This window comes from Rhincodon typus, chromosome 43, assembly GCF_021869965.1.
Source record: "Rhincodon typus isolate 14 chromosome 43, sRhiTyp1.1, whole genome shotgun sequence".
Taxonomy (NCBI): domain Eukaryota; kingdom Metazoa; phylum Chordata; class Chondrichthyes; order Orectolobiformes; family Rhincodontidae; genus Rhincodon; species Rhincodon typus.
In genome coordinates, this window is record NC_063374.1 from 9,870,065 (window position 1) to 9,888,274 (window position 18,210).

General features: G+C 40.8%; 1 protein-coding gene across 1 annotated transcript in view; it reads left to right on the forward strand.

Annotated features, from left to right (window-relative positions):
- Positions 1-2,010: 2,010 nt before the first annotated feature.
- Positions 2,011-18,210, forward strand: part of stip1 (stress-induced phosphoprotein 1) — a 29,055-nt gene continuing 12,855 nt past the window's right edge. Inside the window, exons 1-7 of the mRNA XM_020516678.2 lie at positions 2,011-2,137; positions 9,423-9,632; positions 10,340-10,481; positions 11,220-11,361; positions 15,198-15,360; positions 15,460-15,586; positions 16,590-16,692. Coding sequence (XP_020372267.1) covers positions 2,123-2,137; positions 9,423-9,632; positions 10,340-10,481; positions 11,220-11,361; positions 15,198-15,360; positions 15,460-15,586; positions 16,590-16,692 — 902 coding nt within the window. The 5' untranslated portion in view covers positions 2,011-2,122. The remainder of the gene's footprint in view (positions 2,138-9,422; positions 9,633-10,339; positions 10,482-11,219; positions 11,362-15,197; positions 15,361-15,459; positions 15,587-16,589; positions 16,693-18,210) is intronic.

Here is an 18,210-nt window from a genome sequence, read left to right on the forward strand (position 1 = left end):
ATGATGAAGGGTCTAGGCCCGAAATGTCAGCCTTCCTGCTCCTATGATGCTGCTTGGCCTGCTGTGTTCATCCAGCCCTGCACCTTGTTGTCTCACCTAAAGAGTTAGTTGGTCAATAAACAGGAATTATTTTCAGGGCTTTGAACTCTAGGAATAAAATTTTAAAATTGAGGTAAGAAGAAAAGAGAAGCAGATAATAGGCAGTGGATGAAATATTCACACTTGTCGGCGAATTCAAAACTACGAATGAATCCAAATGGGAAATCAGGAAAATTTCTATACTCAGGGTGGTCAGCATGTGGAACTCTCTTCTACAGAACATGTTGAAGTGAATTACCTAGATGGTTTCAAAATAAAATGACACATAAATATACTTTAGGAAGGATTTGAAGACAATGGAAGGTGTGTTAATATGGCGTGAATAATGAGCTTGAGCTTAATTAAACCCAACAGGATCAAAATTCTGAAACATAAACAGAAATTGCTGAACAAACTCAGCAGATCCGGCAGCATCTGTGGAAAGAAAGCAAATTTAAACAATTCGGGTCCAGTGACCCTTCATTGAAACTAACAATAGATTTGATGCAGATTTGATAATCTCCTCCAGCTCCTAAACCCTTCTCTAATTCTTCTCTCCGATTCCAGCCTCTTGAGCGCCCCCTGTTCCCATCGTACTACCATTTTCGACCATGCCTTCAACTGCCGGGGATCCTAAGATCCAACATGGAATATGTGTGTGAATATTACGATGGTCACAACCATATTAGTTGGATATGACCTGCAGAGACAAGTTGATTTGTATTGCATATGCCATCGTTTTCAAATCAAATTGGGTGGCATGTTGGGCTCAGTGGTTGGCACTGCTGCCTCCCAATGCCATGTTCTGTGTTCCAGCCTCGGGCAACTGTCTGTGTGAAGTTTTCATAAAATTCCCATGTCGGTGTGGGTGTCCTCCGGTTTCTTCCCACAGTTCAAAGTAGTGTAGGTTAGGTGGATTGGCCATACTAAAGTGTCGAGCCATGTGCAGGCTAGGTGGATTAGCCATGGGAAAGGCAGGGTTACAGGGATAGGGTAGGAGGCTGGGTCTGGGTGGGATGCCCTTTGGAAGGGTCAGTGTGGACTCAGTGGGCTGAATGGCCTGCTTCCACTCTGTAGGAATTCAATGAATCTGTCAAAGTTCTGATTGGCTATTACATTTTAAAATTTACGCATCCTGTCAGAGACAGATTTAGAAATTAGTTGGGAGGGATGGGGGATGTTGCTGTTATTTATTCCCTTTTTTTTCTTCAAAATAAATACCATACAAAAATTTTGATTTAAATATTACATAATTTGCAACACGCAAGTGCCTGTTCCACCTCATACGCTTCTCATCATCCCAATATTCGCAGAATACATTCTATTTCAATCTTGGAGGCAAATTGTTTGTAAAGACCCTCAAAGTGAACTGTCTCCTACAGCTGTGCTCTAGAATGTTCCTCTGGCCGTTTTAAAAACTGGTCAGCCCATTGGCACAAGTGGGTGGGACTAGGGCGTGGCTGTTCTACCAATTGGCCATGCAGTCCTGATTGACAGTGCCATTACCCAACTTTGGCCAATTAACAAGCGGTATCACCGGCATGGGTGGGGAACGTTTAGTAATTGATGGTAGGACAGCCAATCGGAATTTGATATCTCGGAAAGCTGGACCAATGGGGTGCCAAGCGTTAGAGGCGGGCATGCTTCCGTTGATGGATTAGTGAATGAGCCAATTGAATGAGAACATAGGGAACGTCGTGGCCCCCTGGGTCGGCCTCCGGGAGACAGACGGTCAATTAGACTAATCGGAAGAGAAAAATCTGAAGGCCTTGACTAATAAGAAGAGGGTGAATGGAAGGGGCGGGATCACTTCCGATGATGGACTGTCAGGCAGACTAATCAGAATGAAAGAACCTGAACGTTTGGGCCAGTGAGAAATGTGGGGGCGGGATGCAATCCGTAGATGGACTGACGATCGGACTAATTGAGAGGGAGACAGTTGGGGGCTGCGGCCAATGGGAGCGTGTAGGAGGTGAGGGCGGGGGTTTCCGGCGTGAGTTCTGGTAAGTTCGAGAAGGCGCGTGGTGAGCTGATCGAACTGGTAATGGATCGGGCAAAGGTAAGAGAGATGAAGGGACGCAAAATAAACCCTTGAGAAAGCATTTTTAAAAATGCACTCAAACTCTCTGTCCTAAACTGAGGACATTAGCAGGACGACATGTGGGTGTTGTGATTTATTATTGTACTGGGGTGGAGCTCCATAGTTAGGCTTTACAACGTGAATGTGAGGTTAGGTAGAAAATAGAACCTCAAAAGTAGTAATCTCTGGTTTACTCTTGGTGTCAAGCTGGAATAAGGGAATGAATAAAAGAGATAAATCAGTGGCAAAAGAGATGCTGTAATGTTTAGGGATTCAGTTTCTTGGATCATTGGGATCTCTTTTGGGACAGAAAAGACCTGTTCAAAAAGAATGGGTTTCACCTGAACTGGAAAGGGACCAACGTCTTCGTGGAGACTATAAACTGTGGGAGTGGAGAGATCCTAAGTCACAGAGTTAGTAGAAAGATGGAGATGGATGTGAACCTCGCAAGAACAAGTTAGTTAGAAGGACAAGAGTAAGTCAGCGAACACAATAATTCTGAAGAAGTGAACTGCATTTATTTCAATGCAAGTGTTCTTACTTGTAGGGCAGATAAGCTCTCGTCATGTTTAGGAACATGGGATTGGAATGTCACAGTGATAACAGAAACTTGGCTGAGGGAAGGACGGGGCTGGCAGCTCAGTGTTCTGGGTTTCAGATGCTATGGGAAGGGAGGCAGGAGAGGAGGGGGAGTGGTGTTTTTGATTAGGAAACATGTTACTGCAGTAACTAGAGCAGATATTTCTGAAATATTGTCCAGTGAAAACATATGGATTGAAATTAGAAACAAGAAAGGAATGATCATCTTGATGGGATTGTATTATAGCCCTCCCCAAGTAGTTGGGGGATGTTGAAGAAATACGTAGAGACCTAAGAATAATAGGGTTCTAATACGTGATTTTAATTTTCCAAACACTGACTGGGACTACCATAGTGTTAAAGATTTGAATGTGAATAATTTGTTAAATGTGTTCAGGAATATTTTCTTTTATTGATACATCAATGTTCTGACTAGAGAAGGAGCAAAATGTGACCACCTTGAGTAGTAATGCAGGGCAAGTGACTAAAGTGTTAGTAGGGGAACACTTCAGGACAAGTGATCATAATTCTATTGGAGTGAAAATAGTTATAGAAAAGGATAGTCCCTCTATGAAAGTTAAAGTTTTAATTGGAATAAGACTAATTTTAATGATATGAGACAGAAATTTTCAAAAGTTGATTGAAGTAGACTGCTCATAGGTAAAAGGACGTCTGATAAGTGGGAGGCTTTCAAAAATGTGATAACGGGAGTTTGGAGTCGTTATGTTCCTCTTTGAGTGAAGGGTAAGGCTGGTAGGATTAGAGAACAATGAATGAATAAAGATATTAAGGTTCTAGTCAAGAATAAAAAAGAATCACGAGATATGGACAACTAGGTTCAAATGAATCCCTTGAACAGCATAAAGAGTGTAGGGGCATTCTTAAGAGGGAGCTCAGGAAGGCAAAGAGGGAATATGAGAGCCTTGGCAGGTAATGTTAAGGATAATCTAAAATTCCATCAGTACGTTAAGAGCAAGAGAGCAACCGGAGAGAGAGAGAGAGTAGGGCCCCTTAAGGACCAAATTGGTTGTCTTTGTATTGAGCCTCAGCAGATAGAAGAATTTTAAATGGATATTTTGCATCAGTTTTTACTGTGGAGAAAGAAATGGAGGTGAGAGAACTCGGGGAAATAAATATTGATGTTTTGAAAGCAGCTCACATTACAGAAGAGGAAGCTCTGGAGGTCTTAGAAAATATAACGGTGGATAAATCTTCAGGATCTGATCTAGTGTATCCCAGGACTTTGTTGGAAGTTAGGGAGGAAAAATTTGTACCATCTATAACTACCAGTGAGGTGCCAGATGAGTAGAGTGTGGCTAATGTTATGCCTTGGTGTAAGGAGAAGCCTGGAAACTATAAACCTGTGAGTCTGACTTTGGTGGGTAAGTTATCTGAGATGATTGTAAAAGATAGGATTTACACACATTCAGAGAGGCCAGGAATAATTACAGATAGTCGGCATGGTTTTGTGTGCGGGACGCCACGTCTGACAAACTTGATTGAGTTTTTTGAGGAAGTAACCGAGAAGATTGAGGGCAATGCAGTAGACATTATTTATTTGGACTTTAGTAAAGCCTATGACAAGGTTCCACATGGTAGACTACTTAGTAAAGTTAGATCACATAGGATTCAGGGGTGAGCTTGACAAAAGGAGACAGAGTGGCAGTGGAGGGTTGTTTTTCGGACTGGAGGCCTGTTACTGGTGATTCCACAAGGATTGGTGCTGGGTCTGCATTTGTTCGTCACTTATAAATGATTTAGATGAGAATATGGAAGGCATGGTTAATAAGTTTACAGACAATACTAAAATTGGTGGTATAGTGGACAGTGCAGAAGGTTACGTGAGATTACAAAGAGATCTTGATCAATTGTGGCAATGGGCTGAGGAGTAACAGATGGAATTTAATTGGGTAAATGTAAGGTTTTTGCCTTTTGGTAAAATAAACGAGGGCAGGACTTAGACAATTAATGGTAGGATCTTGGGTAATGTTGTAGAACAGAGAGACCTAGGGGATCAAGTACATAATTCTTTGAAATTTATATCACATGTAGATGGGGTAGTTAAGGCGAGTAGCACACTTGCCTTCACTGCTCAGATCTCTGCATATAGGAGTTGGGATGTCATGGTGAGGTTATACAGGATGTTGGTGAGACCTCTTCTGGAGTACTTTATGCAATTCTGGTCTCCCTATTATAGGGAGGATATTATTAAGCTGGACAGGGTTCAGAAAAATATTTACCAGGCTGTTGCTGGGAATGGAGAGTTTGAGTTATAAGGATAGGCTGGGACCTCTTTCACTAGAGTGTAAGAGGTTGAGAGATGATCTTACAGAGGTTTGTAAAATTGAAGGGTATAAATAAGATGAATGACAAGAGTCTTTCGCCAGTGTGGGGGATTTCAAGACTAGGGGGCATATTTTTAAGGTGAGCGAAGAAAGGATATGGGAGCAACCTTTTTATACAGAGTGGTTTGTGTGTAGAATGAACTTCTCGAGGGAGTGGCGGGTGCAGTTGGATAAGTTCATGAATAAGAAATGTTTAGAAGGATATGGGCCAAGCACAGGCAGGTGGGAATAGTTTAGTTGGGATCACGGTCAGCGTGGACTATTTGGACTGAAGAGGCTGTTTCCATGCCATATGACTGTATATAAGTTGTTAGGCTAGCCTGCTTCACCTTATTCATGTTCAAGGTCCTTCAGTATAATTTATTTCCTTAAGTAACATTGTTTCAGCAACTTGTTTCATTGGTAGTGTTTCATAATCACTTTGTGCTGTGTTATTAAAATGTATTATAATCATGTTGCTACATGAGAGAACTACTGGAGTAGAAAATTGCCATAGAAGGGGGGAGGGTTGCACTGTTTTGAGAATGGCCAATATTTGATTGGCCACTGTCAAGCACAGCTCATGTCATTCAGTTGCATTGACTCCTCTGGGGCTGAACATCAAATGCTGTGGAGAATCCACTTTTGCCTGTCGTTCACTACCACCTAAAACACATTTTTACTTGGGTATCCAATATGCAGCTTGTTCTGCTATTGTCAAAACGAAAATAACAGATCAGCACAGTTTTTAAGTTTTGATGGAGCCAAGGAAAAAGTATACACATTTGACGGCAGGTGTCTGTCTCTTGTTTCATTTCTGATTTATAGCTATCTCTGAGTGTCTGGTCTCCCGGCTTTTCACATCTTCCGTCATCCTTGAAAGTGCGATGTGTGCATACTGTAATAGTAACTATCCTGTTCCTCATTCTCAACATGCCAACTGTAAAATATGGTAGCTGTTATGGGATCTTTACTTGCATGTTGTTAGAGGTAATGGTGATTTTGTCTACCATATGTTGATATCCTGATGACAGCCTCAGCATAGAAGCTGAAATGGTGTGCTGCCTCGAAAGCCTGTGGCAGCTGAAACCCCTTTGGAAATTGAGCCTTCAGATTCATCCTGTGTATACATTTGAGTTTGGTTACTGTATCTTTCCTGATCATTTTTTTTCTGACTTAACTGGTTATCAGGGATGAAGCATTGTTTCTGGATTATCAATTGTATTGTCTTGGAACCTTTCTAAACTGTTCTCCAGTTTGGGGATTCTGTAACTGAAGCAGCAAATTCTAATTGCAACCTCAATACGGATGTGAACAGTAAGGATTTCAGAACACAGCATGTTTTTATTGAGTAGCAGAATTCATTTTTGCTGTATGATTGACTGTTGTCTTTTCGAAAAGGCTGCCATTGTAGTCTGCCTGCACTCAGTATTAGTCAAACTGTGGCAAAGAAAGTGAAACCAGCTCAGATAAAACATGAGGCCCAAACTTAAATTTGGACCAGTTTTGGGTAAGTGAATTTGAAACATAGCTGGTATTCCAGAACTCCGGTGTTTTAAATTTTAGGCTGGGTTTAAATTCTGCTAGCAGATCTCCCACTTGTTCTGAGAAGGAAGCAGCAGAAAAGCTTATTGGTCAGAGGTCATTTGTTAACTGTTCTTTTCCTCTTTAACAAGATAAAATATTTGAGCCTTTGGCTTGAAATTCTACTTGCTGTCTTCGCCTGGTGGGAAATCCACTGCATCTTCGTGCTCACAACATTGTATTTAAAAATTCACGCTTGACAATGACGTCAGAACCACTACGTTTTTTGTCTTTTTTCAAAGGGTCTTGCTTTGAGCAGTCAGCATGGACACCTGCCCTGTTGACCCACTTAAAATTGGCAGCATTCAGCTCTGGTGGTTTCAGAGCATGAGTAAGTAACGTGCCCCACAAGTTACTTGTGTTGGATCAAATTCCCTTAATTTAAAATATCTCTGTAAAAGCAATGTGTTGGCATGGTTTGATGCCTTAAAAATGGTGTTAAAACTGTTACCTGACATTAGAATATTCAGAGGAGCACTGAATGAGATGAGAGTTGAGGTAAGTTTTTGTGGAGAGTGGAGGGAGCCTTGTATTTCATTGAGCCCGTACCAGCTGTTAGTGTTAACGGGAACAGCCTTTACTAGTTGTACGCATGAAATTGTTATTCCATTCCGTACTTTTTGCCATTTTGACTTTGTTACCTCGTTCAGGTTTTAAATGGCAAATTGGAAAGTGTATTGGTGTACGGCTGTCTGTCTGGATTTTATTTACTGATCAGCATCCTATCCCTTCCCTCGCTGCTTCAAAGCAATAGTATAAACATGAGCCGCAACGGGTTTCAGTAACTTGCTTTTTTAAAGTATAGCAATTCCTTCCTCAGTCCTTTGATTTAAAACAGTCTTTTTCCCGATTCAGTCCACTATCAAAAATATGGGAAAAATTACAAGATGTGACCTTTACAGTGCACTGAGCTAGTTCTGGAGCAAAAACAGAAATTGCTGGACAAGCTCGGGTCTGGCAACATCCGTGGAGACAAATCAATTAATGTTTCTTGTCCAGTGACCCTTCTATCCAATGCCTGTTGCTCCTACAAGATGTTTCCTTGTCCACGTTTGACTCATTGCCATGAGACTTGATGGAGTCTGGAATCAAATTGGGCAACTCCTCTTCACAGCGCACTACAACACAGTGGGCTGATACAGAGTGTCTGTACACCAGGATTCCCCAAAGATTCTCTGTAGAAAGTTTCCCACGTGTGCTCTCCATGGGACTGAAAGCACGTATTCCCCAGCCCATCAACTCATTTTAGCTGCGTGTTTCTGAATTTGCATCACCCAAAATTGACCACCTGCGTTTTCAGAATCATGGTAGCATAATCTGATCCAGGGATCCCACTTGCTGTCAAACATCAATGTGGATATGTCACTATTACACTCAGATGCCACATTGTGCCATCTGGTGTAATAATGAAGGGTCAAGTTGGGGAGTAGTGAAGGGGCATTTGTGTGGTGGTAGTATCCCTACCTCTGAGAGATGAGACCCAGGTTTGAATCCCACCAGTTCCAATGGTGCGTAATAACATTTCCAGACGGATTGATTAGTAAAATATCTTGGATATTTTCACTACCTCCAGTGCACTTGTGGCAAATATATACTTGTGGCAGGATTCTGTACTCGCCTACAACTTGCTCCTGTTAAAAGTCAGTTGTTAGTTGAGATCAGAGTTCAAGAAAAACTTCAGCTTTGTCAGCAATACCCTTCCAATCCTGAGATATAGTGTGACCTTGTGGTACTGTATGCTGCATAGAATTATGGATATCATATGATAGTGTCTGCAGTTGGTAGCCTGATGGATTTAACTGGAAGGTAGAAAAATACGTGCTACTTTGGAGAGCTATTGCAAAGCATTTTTTTTAAACTTGAACCTCATTAAAAGCACCTTCTGTCTGCATATCTCTAATAGTCAGTTGAAGGCACAACACAGAAGCAAATCAAGTGTCAGGAGAAGTACTATATTTATAAGCATCGTGCAAAAATATTTTTGCTCATCTGTTAACTCATTTCTGATTCAATGTTAACTCATTGACTTGTTTACCTGGGACATTATATTTAGAACTGTTTACAAGAGAATTCTACCCAACTGAACAGCCACAAGAAAAGGTGTGTTGTAATGCTGATTCTGTCAGTCAATTTGAATATATCTACTGGTTTCAAGATTTGTTCTGTTTAAGCCAGGAATAAATCCAAATTTTAGATTTTAAGTAGAAAAGCAGGGCAGTCCTTTAGTGAATTAAGATGAATATAATAAATGTTGCCCCTTGAAAATTTTGCTTTTGTTGTCATAAAATAAAGACTGCATTTTAACTGCTGGCTTTAAATCTCCCTTTCACCAGCATCCAGTGCAGTTGCTGAGAGAAGTTTGCTCCCAGACTGCTTTTTGTTGTCTTGGGGATTATTGAAGAGAAGTTGCTGCAATGTAGTTTAGTGTGGGTTCAGATCCTGCCTGAGATTACACACCTTTGGCATTCAGTGCCGGTCACTGGTGTAGCACTTGGTTCCCAGAGCCAGGTTTTACTAAGCTGCATTTGTATTTTCAGAACAATTTATTATTAAAATGGATATAGATAATCCATTATGAAAGGAAAAAATGAGAACAGGAAGACCTTTACAGCTCTGTGTAGATTCCAGACTACAGCTGTCAATGTCTGAAGAATTCTTCAGTATATGGTTGAATAATATTAAATTATTGATTGGTGTAGCTGCACAAGATGAGACAAGGATCTTCTGGTACAGTAACCTTTTTTCAGCTTCTCGATTTTATTTTTTCCCCCTATTAGGTCAATGAACTTAAAGAAAAGGGCAATCAAGCCCTAACTGCTGGGAAGATAGATGATGCCATCATATGTTACAGCGAAGCCATTAAGCTGGACCCCAAGAATCATGTACTTTACAGCAACCGGTCTGCTGCTTATGCAAAAAAGGGGGAGTATCAAAAAGCCTATGAGGATGGAAGCAAAACTGTTGAGATTAAACCAGATTGGGGCAAGGTAGGTAAACACCATTCTGGAAAAAGTCAAACCCAGTACAAAACCGTATCATGGTCAGTCAGTGCATCTTGAAACAAATGTGTTGCACTTGTAGCACACTGCAGGATGTTTGGAAGTTGTGATATGGTGCTATATAATTGCAGATTGATGTGTTTTGGTGCCTTCCATTGGCTAAGGATAGATTATTAGCTCAGCGGTAAAACTCCCTCCTCCTTATTTCAATAATGCAGTCAGATCTTTGATATCTTCCTGACCAACTAGGGTGGGTGGATAGTGTTGTCCAACCGGAAAAACTTCTTTGTTTGATGATGCACTTGTGACCAGCTGCTTCAATGATGGGTAAACCTTAATTCTGAGCTCTGATCTGAAAGTGGAGGCTTGAACCTGGCTTTGTAACTCCAATGAAAGTACTGCTAATTGAGCACCGTTATTGTTAATGAGTCTGCTGCTTTAAAATGTCAGCTTGGAGTGACACCATTTGAGCTTGAGCAGCTACTTGACTAGATATCTGCTTGGGTTATCGAAGGAACATTATTGGAGATGAAATGTTGTCTCTAGACCCTGGCAGCTTGTACAGTTGGGGGTGAAAGATTGTGACACACGTTTTATGGAAGAAGCTCAGAAATGTTTCCTCTTGCCCTGGCAAACCTTAATTCATCAAATAATAATGACTGAAACAAATTTTTTAATAATTGGGCCATACTTAGGGTTACTCAAGGAAGGCTGCAGCCTTGGAATTCCTTAATCGCTTTGAAGAAGCAAAGAAAACCTATGAAGAGGGCCTGAAACACGAACCAGGAAATCAACAGCTGAAAGATGGATTGCAAAATGTAGATGTCAGACTAGCAGGTAAGAAAGTAACTACAATACTTAGCACCTACTTCATGTTTGGTGGAGATGGCAGTCTGTCTTTCTGTTTAATTCCTTTCTGTTCAAAGGGATGTGATATTGCAGTTTTGTAGCAATCTTGCTGACAATGTTGGAGTGAAAGACTGAATCAGGGTCAGACAGGATAAGATTTGACAAGATGCCCAATTTCTGAGGGGTCGGTCTTGATTTGGTGTACCACCTAGTGAGCAGGGAGGAAAGACCATGCTGAGCAAGTCGCTTCTTCCTTTCCTGTTTCCAAAAAAAAATCCAAATCAGAATCAAATGCCTCAGAACAGATCATGTGCCTACCATTTAATTAGAGGATTTGAAGCAGATGGGGCAATGCAATGAACTGGAATAATTCATAAATAAACTACTTCTGAGACATTTTAACATAACTGTCTCTTTTGTGTTTGGGTAGTAATCTTGCAGAGAAGACACTTGCAGCACCTGATTTTCATCCAGCAGGCAAACCCCTCTAATTTGCTGTCCAAGTAATGAAGATAATGGTTTGATATGTTGCTATTTACAAATCCAGCCTTGATAATCCAAATTCCTTGGGTAGAACCAGCTGATGATTTACTTTTGCTGTTCAGAAGCCTCTGTCTGCTGTTTTGCTTAACTCCTATCTATTGAATGATATTTTCAGTGCAGCGGTATACCACAAAGGTAGAATGGTTCCTTTGGTTAGACACAAATATATTTGTTTCTTTACAGAAAAGAAGTTCATGAATCCATTCGCTTCTCCAAATCTGTACCAGAAGCTGGAGAATGACCCCAGGACAAGGGTGTTGCTAAGTGATCCTAGCTACAGGGAAATGATTGAGCAGCTGAAAAACAAACCTTCTGATTTAGCCACGTAAGTATTGTCCCTTATTCAGGGTGTTCCGAATTGTTTGGGAGAACTTAATGTTAGCTACAAAATTCATCTTGAAGTAACTTGGGATGCTAGTTAATGTCTCACTTTACATGTTTGCTACTGTTCTCGCTTAATTTCAACTCCAAGTCTAAATCCATGACTTTGTAGATTTGCTGCACTGAGTACCATGCAGTGGATATTGAATGAAGTCATACCAGCTTATGACCTTACTTAAACAAATGGCAAGCTTCAGTACCTTTACCACTTTTTACTCCATTCTGAAGTCGCACAAGAATATTCCCAATAGTGGGGGAGTCCAGAAACAAGGGTTGTATTTGATTTGGCGGTGGGGGGGTGTGGAGAAGATGGATCGATGGGGATGGGATATTAGTGTTTTGAGGTCTGTGATCAGCCATGATTATATTGAATGGTGGAGCAAGCTTGAGGGGTTGAATGGCCTATCCCTGCTGTCTTCTGTGCTTCTGTGTTGTGAAACTGTATTGCTGAATATCGTGTTTCATGTGATAACAAGGAAATGGTGTTGGCAGACCAATAATTGCCTTTTAATGCAGAATTTAAACAGAGAATCTAAAAAGAGACATGAAGTCTTTAAATTTTTTTTGACTTGCATTCGCTCCTCCGAGCTGAGACACAGGAAACTAGATTTGGAAGAGACCAAAAATTAGTGAATTACGAAGGTTGTGCTGATTTGGTTGATTATGGAGAAGCAGCAGGATCTCTTAATTGTCAACATTAGCTAGTTGAACTCCGGTCAGGTGGGCCAGCTGGTCAGGGCATTGCCATGAGAAATGCAGCAGGGATTGGAAGTCTCCATAACACTCTTCTCAATGGAAAAGGTGCCGTATATTTTTATAGTGCTCTGTAAATCAAGCCATTACCACTCCGAGTCGTCGTCAAAATTAAAGATTTGGTTAAAGTACACAATATGTGTCAATCTACCTGACATTTACAGCCAGGTTAACAGAAAGCACAGGCCGTATTTGTGTACTTGACGATGAGTATTATTACAAATTATTTATTCCCAAATAGTTTCTACCTACAGGTAAACGATTATGAACCATTGACGATAACGGAGTTAAAACCTTAGTCTGCTTATAAAACAACTCCTACACACATGTAGATGGACACACAATCTTGAAGGCAGTTTGTGTCCCCGTTAATAGGGTTCACTAAGATGATCCTTTTTGGCTTGTCAGGACTAGCTGCTCCCTGATCCTCCAACTCCAGGTACTTCCACTTCTTTGTAAGAGGCACTGAGCAACTGTTTCAGTTTTGTAGTGCCTTTTTTTTTAAAAACTACTGCTTAAAGAAATTAATGAGGTGGGAAATAAACTGGCTTTCTACAGGCTTGAGGTGTTTTGAATGCAGGAAAAAAGGCAGTTCCTTTCTTTTGGGAAGTCTGGCTTCTGACCAATCACCTCCACGAGCTGTTCAGCCACCTGGGAGCCAATCTCTCAGTTGTTGGTAGGCAGAAGATCTTTGTTATCATCAGTTCCACGGATCTATCAGCTGCTTGTTGGCCAAATTATCCTGCATATCCTGGATACTGCTTAAACAAAAAGCAGTGTAAACAGTGCTTAAAATGAATGTCAGCAGGCAACTTTCTTTTTTAAAGTCCTTTTCAAAGTTGTTGGTTTTTACAACAGTCCCTTTTCCAATTTCAGTCCACAGTCAAAATTACAGGAAAATAAAAATATACGGTCTTTAAAGTATGGACAAATACTTTTTGGCAATACAGGTGGTGTCCTTTGTATATGTAACCTCTAGCACATACAGATGGAATTAATTTGCAAGCCCAATGGATTAAATTGATTTTCGATGTAATTCTTAGCATAGTCTGGATTTTGTTGAATAACCAAATTACATCTAGCGCTGAAGAAGGGTCACTGGACCCGAAACATTAACTCTAGTTTCTCTCCACAGATGCTGCCAGGCCTCCTGAGCTTTTCCAGCAATTTCTGTTTTTGTTCTTGATTTACAGCATCTGCATTTCTTTCAGTTCTTACACGTAGTGTTGGTTGCTAACCCTGACAAACATGTATGTAAATCTGATAAAAGGACAGGAGTAATCATACTCCACATGCGCAGTTGATTTCATTTTTGATACCTCTTTTCACACCAAATAAATGGTGTTGCCTTGGGGTCCCCTCTAAGTACAACTCTTGCCAACATCTTTGTAGTTACCATTAGAAGCACGTGTTTGGAATTACCACTAAGCTTCTACCTCTTGGTTGCTTCTGATACGTAGTTGAGACATTTTGGGCATTTAATCCGCAGCTTCATCAGAGAAATTATTTAAACACCTTAATAAATGCCCATCCTGCACTCAAGTTTGCCACAGAAGAGGAACAATGACATGAATTTTCGTCTCTTGATGTGTTAGATCAGAAATCTGCCAACGGTAGGCCACTGTCTGCTATATGTTTACTGGTGAATATACATGTTGACCATTCTACAGCTCCATGTGATGCAAGATCAACTTTGTGAACAGAGCCTTATCCATCTACTCACCTTGTTAACTTCATGTTGAGATGGAGCATATCAGAACTATCCTGCATGCTAATGTCAACCCTGATTGAAATCATCACATGCTGTATATCAAGCAGTCTCATGAAAGGACGTGTGACAACCATGCTTGACCACTAAGGAGCCCAGTCTACCTCTATCCTGGAACGAGGAGGTTTCTCAAAGATTTGAGCAGCAACTGATGCTGGCCATAAAATGCACAAGTACTACTCTCCACTAACAGACTGCTGCCATCAAGCCAAAGAGGTGTTCTGCATATGGTGCAGATAAATAATGTGAAATGAGTTTCGGTGCCAAAGCGCGCAGCAATTGGTGGACTGTGTCAAATAATACATTCCTTTGAGTGTCCTCAGTACAGCAATGTATTGACAGTACTTGAGCAGCCCATGCTTGCAAAATTCAGAACGCAGTAGCCAGTACCAGGTGTGATTCTGCTATTGGACAACATTTACTGAATAATCAGACTGTGTACTGAGAATTGTACTGGAAACTAATTTTGGAATCATCTGATCTCTGCGCATTTATCCGTATGCGTGAAGCTACATATTCACACATGACTACTTTGTGTGGGGAAAGGAGTTTGTGTATACATTGTGGCTTTTAAATTTATGTAAGGGTTATGAAGACAGTCAATCCATGCAATACCCTGACCAATCATTCTACGCCCCTGACCTGAATTTAATCAGGTAGCTAAGATTGACAGGTAACAGATCCTGCTGCATCTGTATTCTAGCGATCGCCCAGTCAATCAGTACCCGCTTCTCATGTTATTATAAATTAGCGATCCCTTTTAAAGTTTGGTTCTTTCATCTTGGTCCTAATGAATACAAGTTGAAAAGTGTGGATTTTGCCTCTTTTTAGTGATGTTGGTAGATAAGCTTTTAATTTTCAGCCGACCACAGAAATGTGTTCTACTTCACACAGTAGTTAGCATCTCCATGCTATGTATGCATGTGCGCACACTAGAGAAAAGGTTCAACCAAAGTGTTCAAGTTGAAATTAGACTGCAGGTCTGCTGGGAGAAGGCGGGAGAATGGTATAAAGTGAACTGCTCATTTGGAGAGTCAATGAGCCAAATGGCCTCCTCCTGTGCTACGGCTAATCGGGGATTCTGAGAATCCAGTTTGACTTATTATCAAAGTGGTGCCTGGAATTTCAGACTGTGTAGTGTTTAAGAAAATTACAAAGATGAAAGACTTGCGCTGTTTCTTCCAGTTGGGAGCAAAGTGTGTATTGTTGAAGGAATAAATGAATGTTGAGTAAGCAGCCAGTGTCTTTTACTTTGTCAGGAGACTGCAAGATCCTAGAGTTATGACAACGTTAAGTGTTCTGCTTGGAATTGATCTGCAAGGTGCAGAGGAGGAAGAAGAGGAGACTCCAGCTCCACCTCCACCAAAGAAGGAAACCAAACCTGAGCCAATGGAGGAGGAACTCCCTGAAAATAAAAAAAAGGTACAATATTGTTGAAAAGAGCACCTGGAATTCAGTCTCGATTATTTTGTTGCCTTATTCATTCTGGTGCTGTTCTCAATTTCTTCCTTAAATCTCTAGGCATTGAAAGAGAAGGAATTGGGCAACAATGCCTACAAGAAAAAAGACTTTGAAACTGCGTTAAAGCATTACGAGCAGGCTGCTGAACTTGACCCCACGAGTATGACCTATTTAACCAACAAAGCAGGTGTGGATTATAATGAAATGTATTTGGCTCTGTTTTCCTCGAAGGTGCTTGACCCACAGCACATGGTGGGTTATAGGTTTATGGCAGAGCATTCGTTTTGTTATCCTTTAAGCCCAAGTCTTATTTACTTCACATTTAGCCTCTTTTTTTTTTTTTCTGTTTAAATAAATAATCCCAAGCAGTTGCTGGAGTGAAAATTATTCAAATTAGGATTGAATCCAATTTTGCAGGTAGTGCATTCTTTCCTTCTGGCTCAACTGAAAGCCTAGTTAAAGATTTTGACTATGTGGCAGCAGCCTGAGTTTTGTTTCTAGAGAAAGTTATTTGTCTGCCTCCTTGGGAATTGTTTGATATTGGAACATGTTTTTAAAAAAAACTGGAGAAAGATGGTATACCTGTCGTTTAGTTCAAATTGGAACTTTGTTTGACAATGTGTGATACAACAAGACATGCATAATCCTTCATACCCTGAATTTCTTTGCTCTCACTTCCCTTTCCCAAACCTCATTTTCCCTATGTTTTTAAGTGAAAGCCAAACATTCGCTTGGGAGTTGAGGGGAATGTGAAGTGGAAATTTTCTTTGTTTGTTTCTTTGTTTCTTCCTTGCTTTCTTTCTTGCTTGCTTGCTTTCTAACTTTTCACGTGTTTTGAGATATCAATACTGGATACCTGTCCGTCCTGACCCTCTTTTAAGTCAGTGCACAGTATGAAAAGGTCGAAACAAAGAGAGGAAATGATTTGTCTCCTGTTTTTTTTTTTTTTAAGAAAAGGCGCTTTCCTTGGAACATAGGACTCCTTTTAGTCCATCATGTCATGCTCATTTGTGTTACTACCAAAACCTTTTCCCCTACTTCTTTCAAGTAATAATCTGATTCTCTTTTGAAAGCCAAAAGTGAGTCTGCCTCCACCGCACGCAGTCAGGCAGTGCATTCAGGTCCTAACCGCTTGGTGTTTTTCATGAGCTTTTCCTAAGAATATCCCCTAAAATATTCTATCCTTACAGCCGTGTACTTTGAGCAAAATGAATTTGACAAATGCCGCGAGATCTGTGAAAAAGCCATTGAAGTAGGACGGGAAAACCGTGAAGATTACAGGCAAATTGCAAAGTAAGTCATCCATGTTTAGTCAACAACATTTGTTTCATAAGGTGTATATAACAAAAACCTGCTGAACTCAATTTTAAAAAGTGCATTTCACTGGAATATTCCAAAGCTTCATCAATCAGTCACTTATTTTGTGCCTTGAATCAGTGTCACATTTTAGACCCAGTTTATGATGTTCAGCAGTGTTTAAGGTAAATGCCACCATTAAGTGGAGCACCATGCATATAGAATGAGAGCACTGCAGGGCTGTATAACATCACAGTGACAAAGCTGCAACTGCCTGAGCAGACAAGGACTGGTGGGTGCGAAGCTGACATTCTGACCTGGAGCAGTTGGATTTTTGGCAAAGTTTTGACCCATGAATATGCAGATGTGTATGAAAGAGTTTTTTGGTTGGGCTTCCAGGACACCGTGTTTAACCATTAATACAAAAGCTACATCTAACTCTTAGAATCCAGTATAAACATCAAAAGCAGGGGAAGTTCTGTTCTGGAAGATTTAGATTTTGTGAAACCTAATTATTGAAATTATTTGTGTGCACAATTCTTCTTTAGCTTTGGCAGATAGGGCAAAGGAGATTCCAGAGAGCTTCTACAGGTATTTTAAGGGCAAAAGAGTAACTAGAGAGAGAATAGGTCCCTTTAAAGATCAATGAGCCACATGAACTGGGTGTGATCCTAAACACTCTTCTCATCAGTATTTACCGTGGAGAAAGACATGGAAGCTAGGGAACTTGGAAATAGTGATGTGTTGTCTCAGTCGAATTAGCACAAGCCAAAGACATCCATAATAGCACAAGTCAAACAGGACATGTCAGGAAATTCCTGGAGGCCTGGCATTCCAATGGAACTCCATCAACAAACACATTGAACTGGACCCAATATATAAACCACTGAAAAACAGAACCAGAAGTGATGCAAACGGAGGTGTATAAATGACAAGCGGGACAGAACACAAACGCTTCACCAGAGGTGCACAGATGTTACCTAGCAGGATGACTAAACGTCTGCAAACAAAACACACTGGCTCGGCGAGCAAGTCTACAACCTCATCCACAACCCGAGCTACAAATCTTCTCAAAAACTTAAAGCTAGGGAAGAAATTGCGGGGCCCCTAGTGGAGATATTTGCGTTATCAACAGTCATAGTCAGGTGCCAGAAAACTGGAGGGTGGCTAATGTTGTGCCTTCATTTAAGAAAGATTAAAGAAAAGCCAGGGAACTACAGACCAGTGAATCCAAAGTCAGTGGTAGGTAAGTTGGATGGGATTCGGAGAGACAGGAACTGTGTGCATTTTGAGAGGTAAGGACTGATTAGGGATAGTCAGTACGGCTTTGAATGTAGGAAGTTGTCTCAATAATTTTGAGTTTTCTGAAGATACCTTCAACGTGGTTCCGTATGGTGGACTAGTTAGTAAGGTTAGATCACATGGGATCCAGGGAGAGCTAACCAATTGGATACAATATTTGCGTGATGGTAGGATAGAGGGTTGCTTTTTTTTGGACTGAAGGCCTGTGACCAG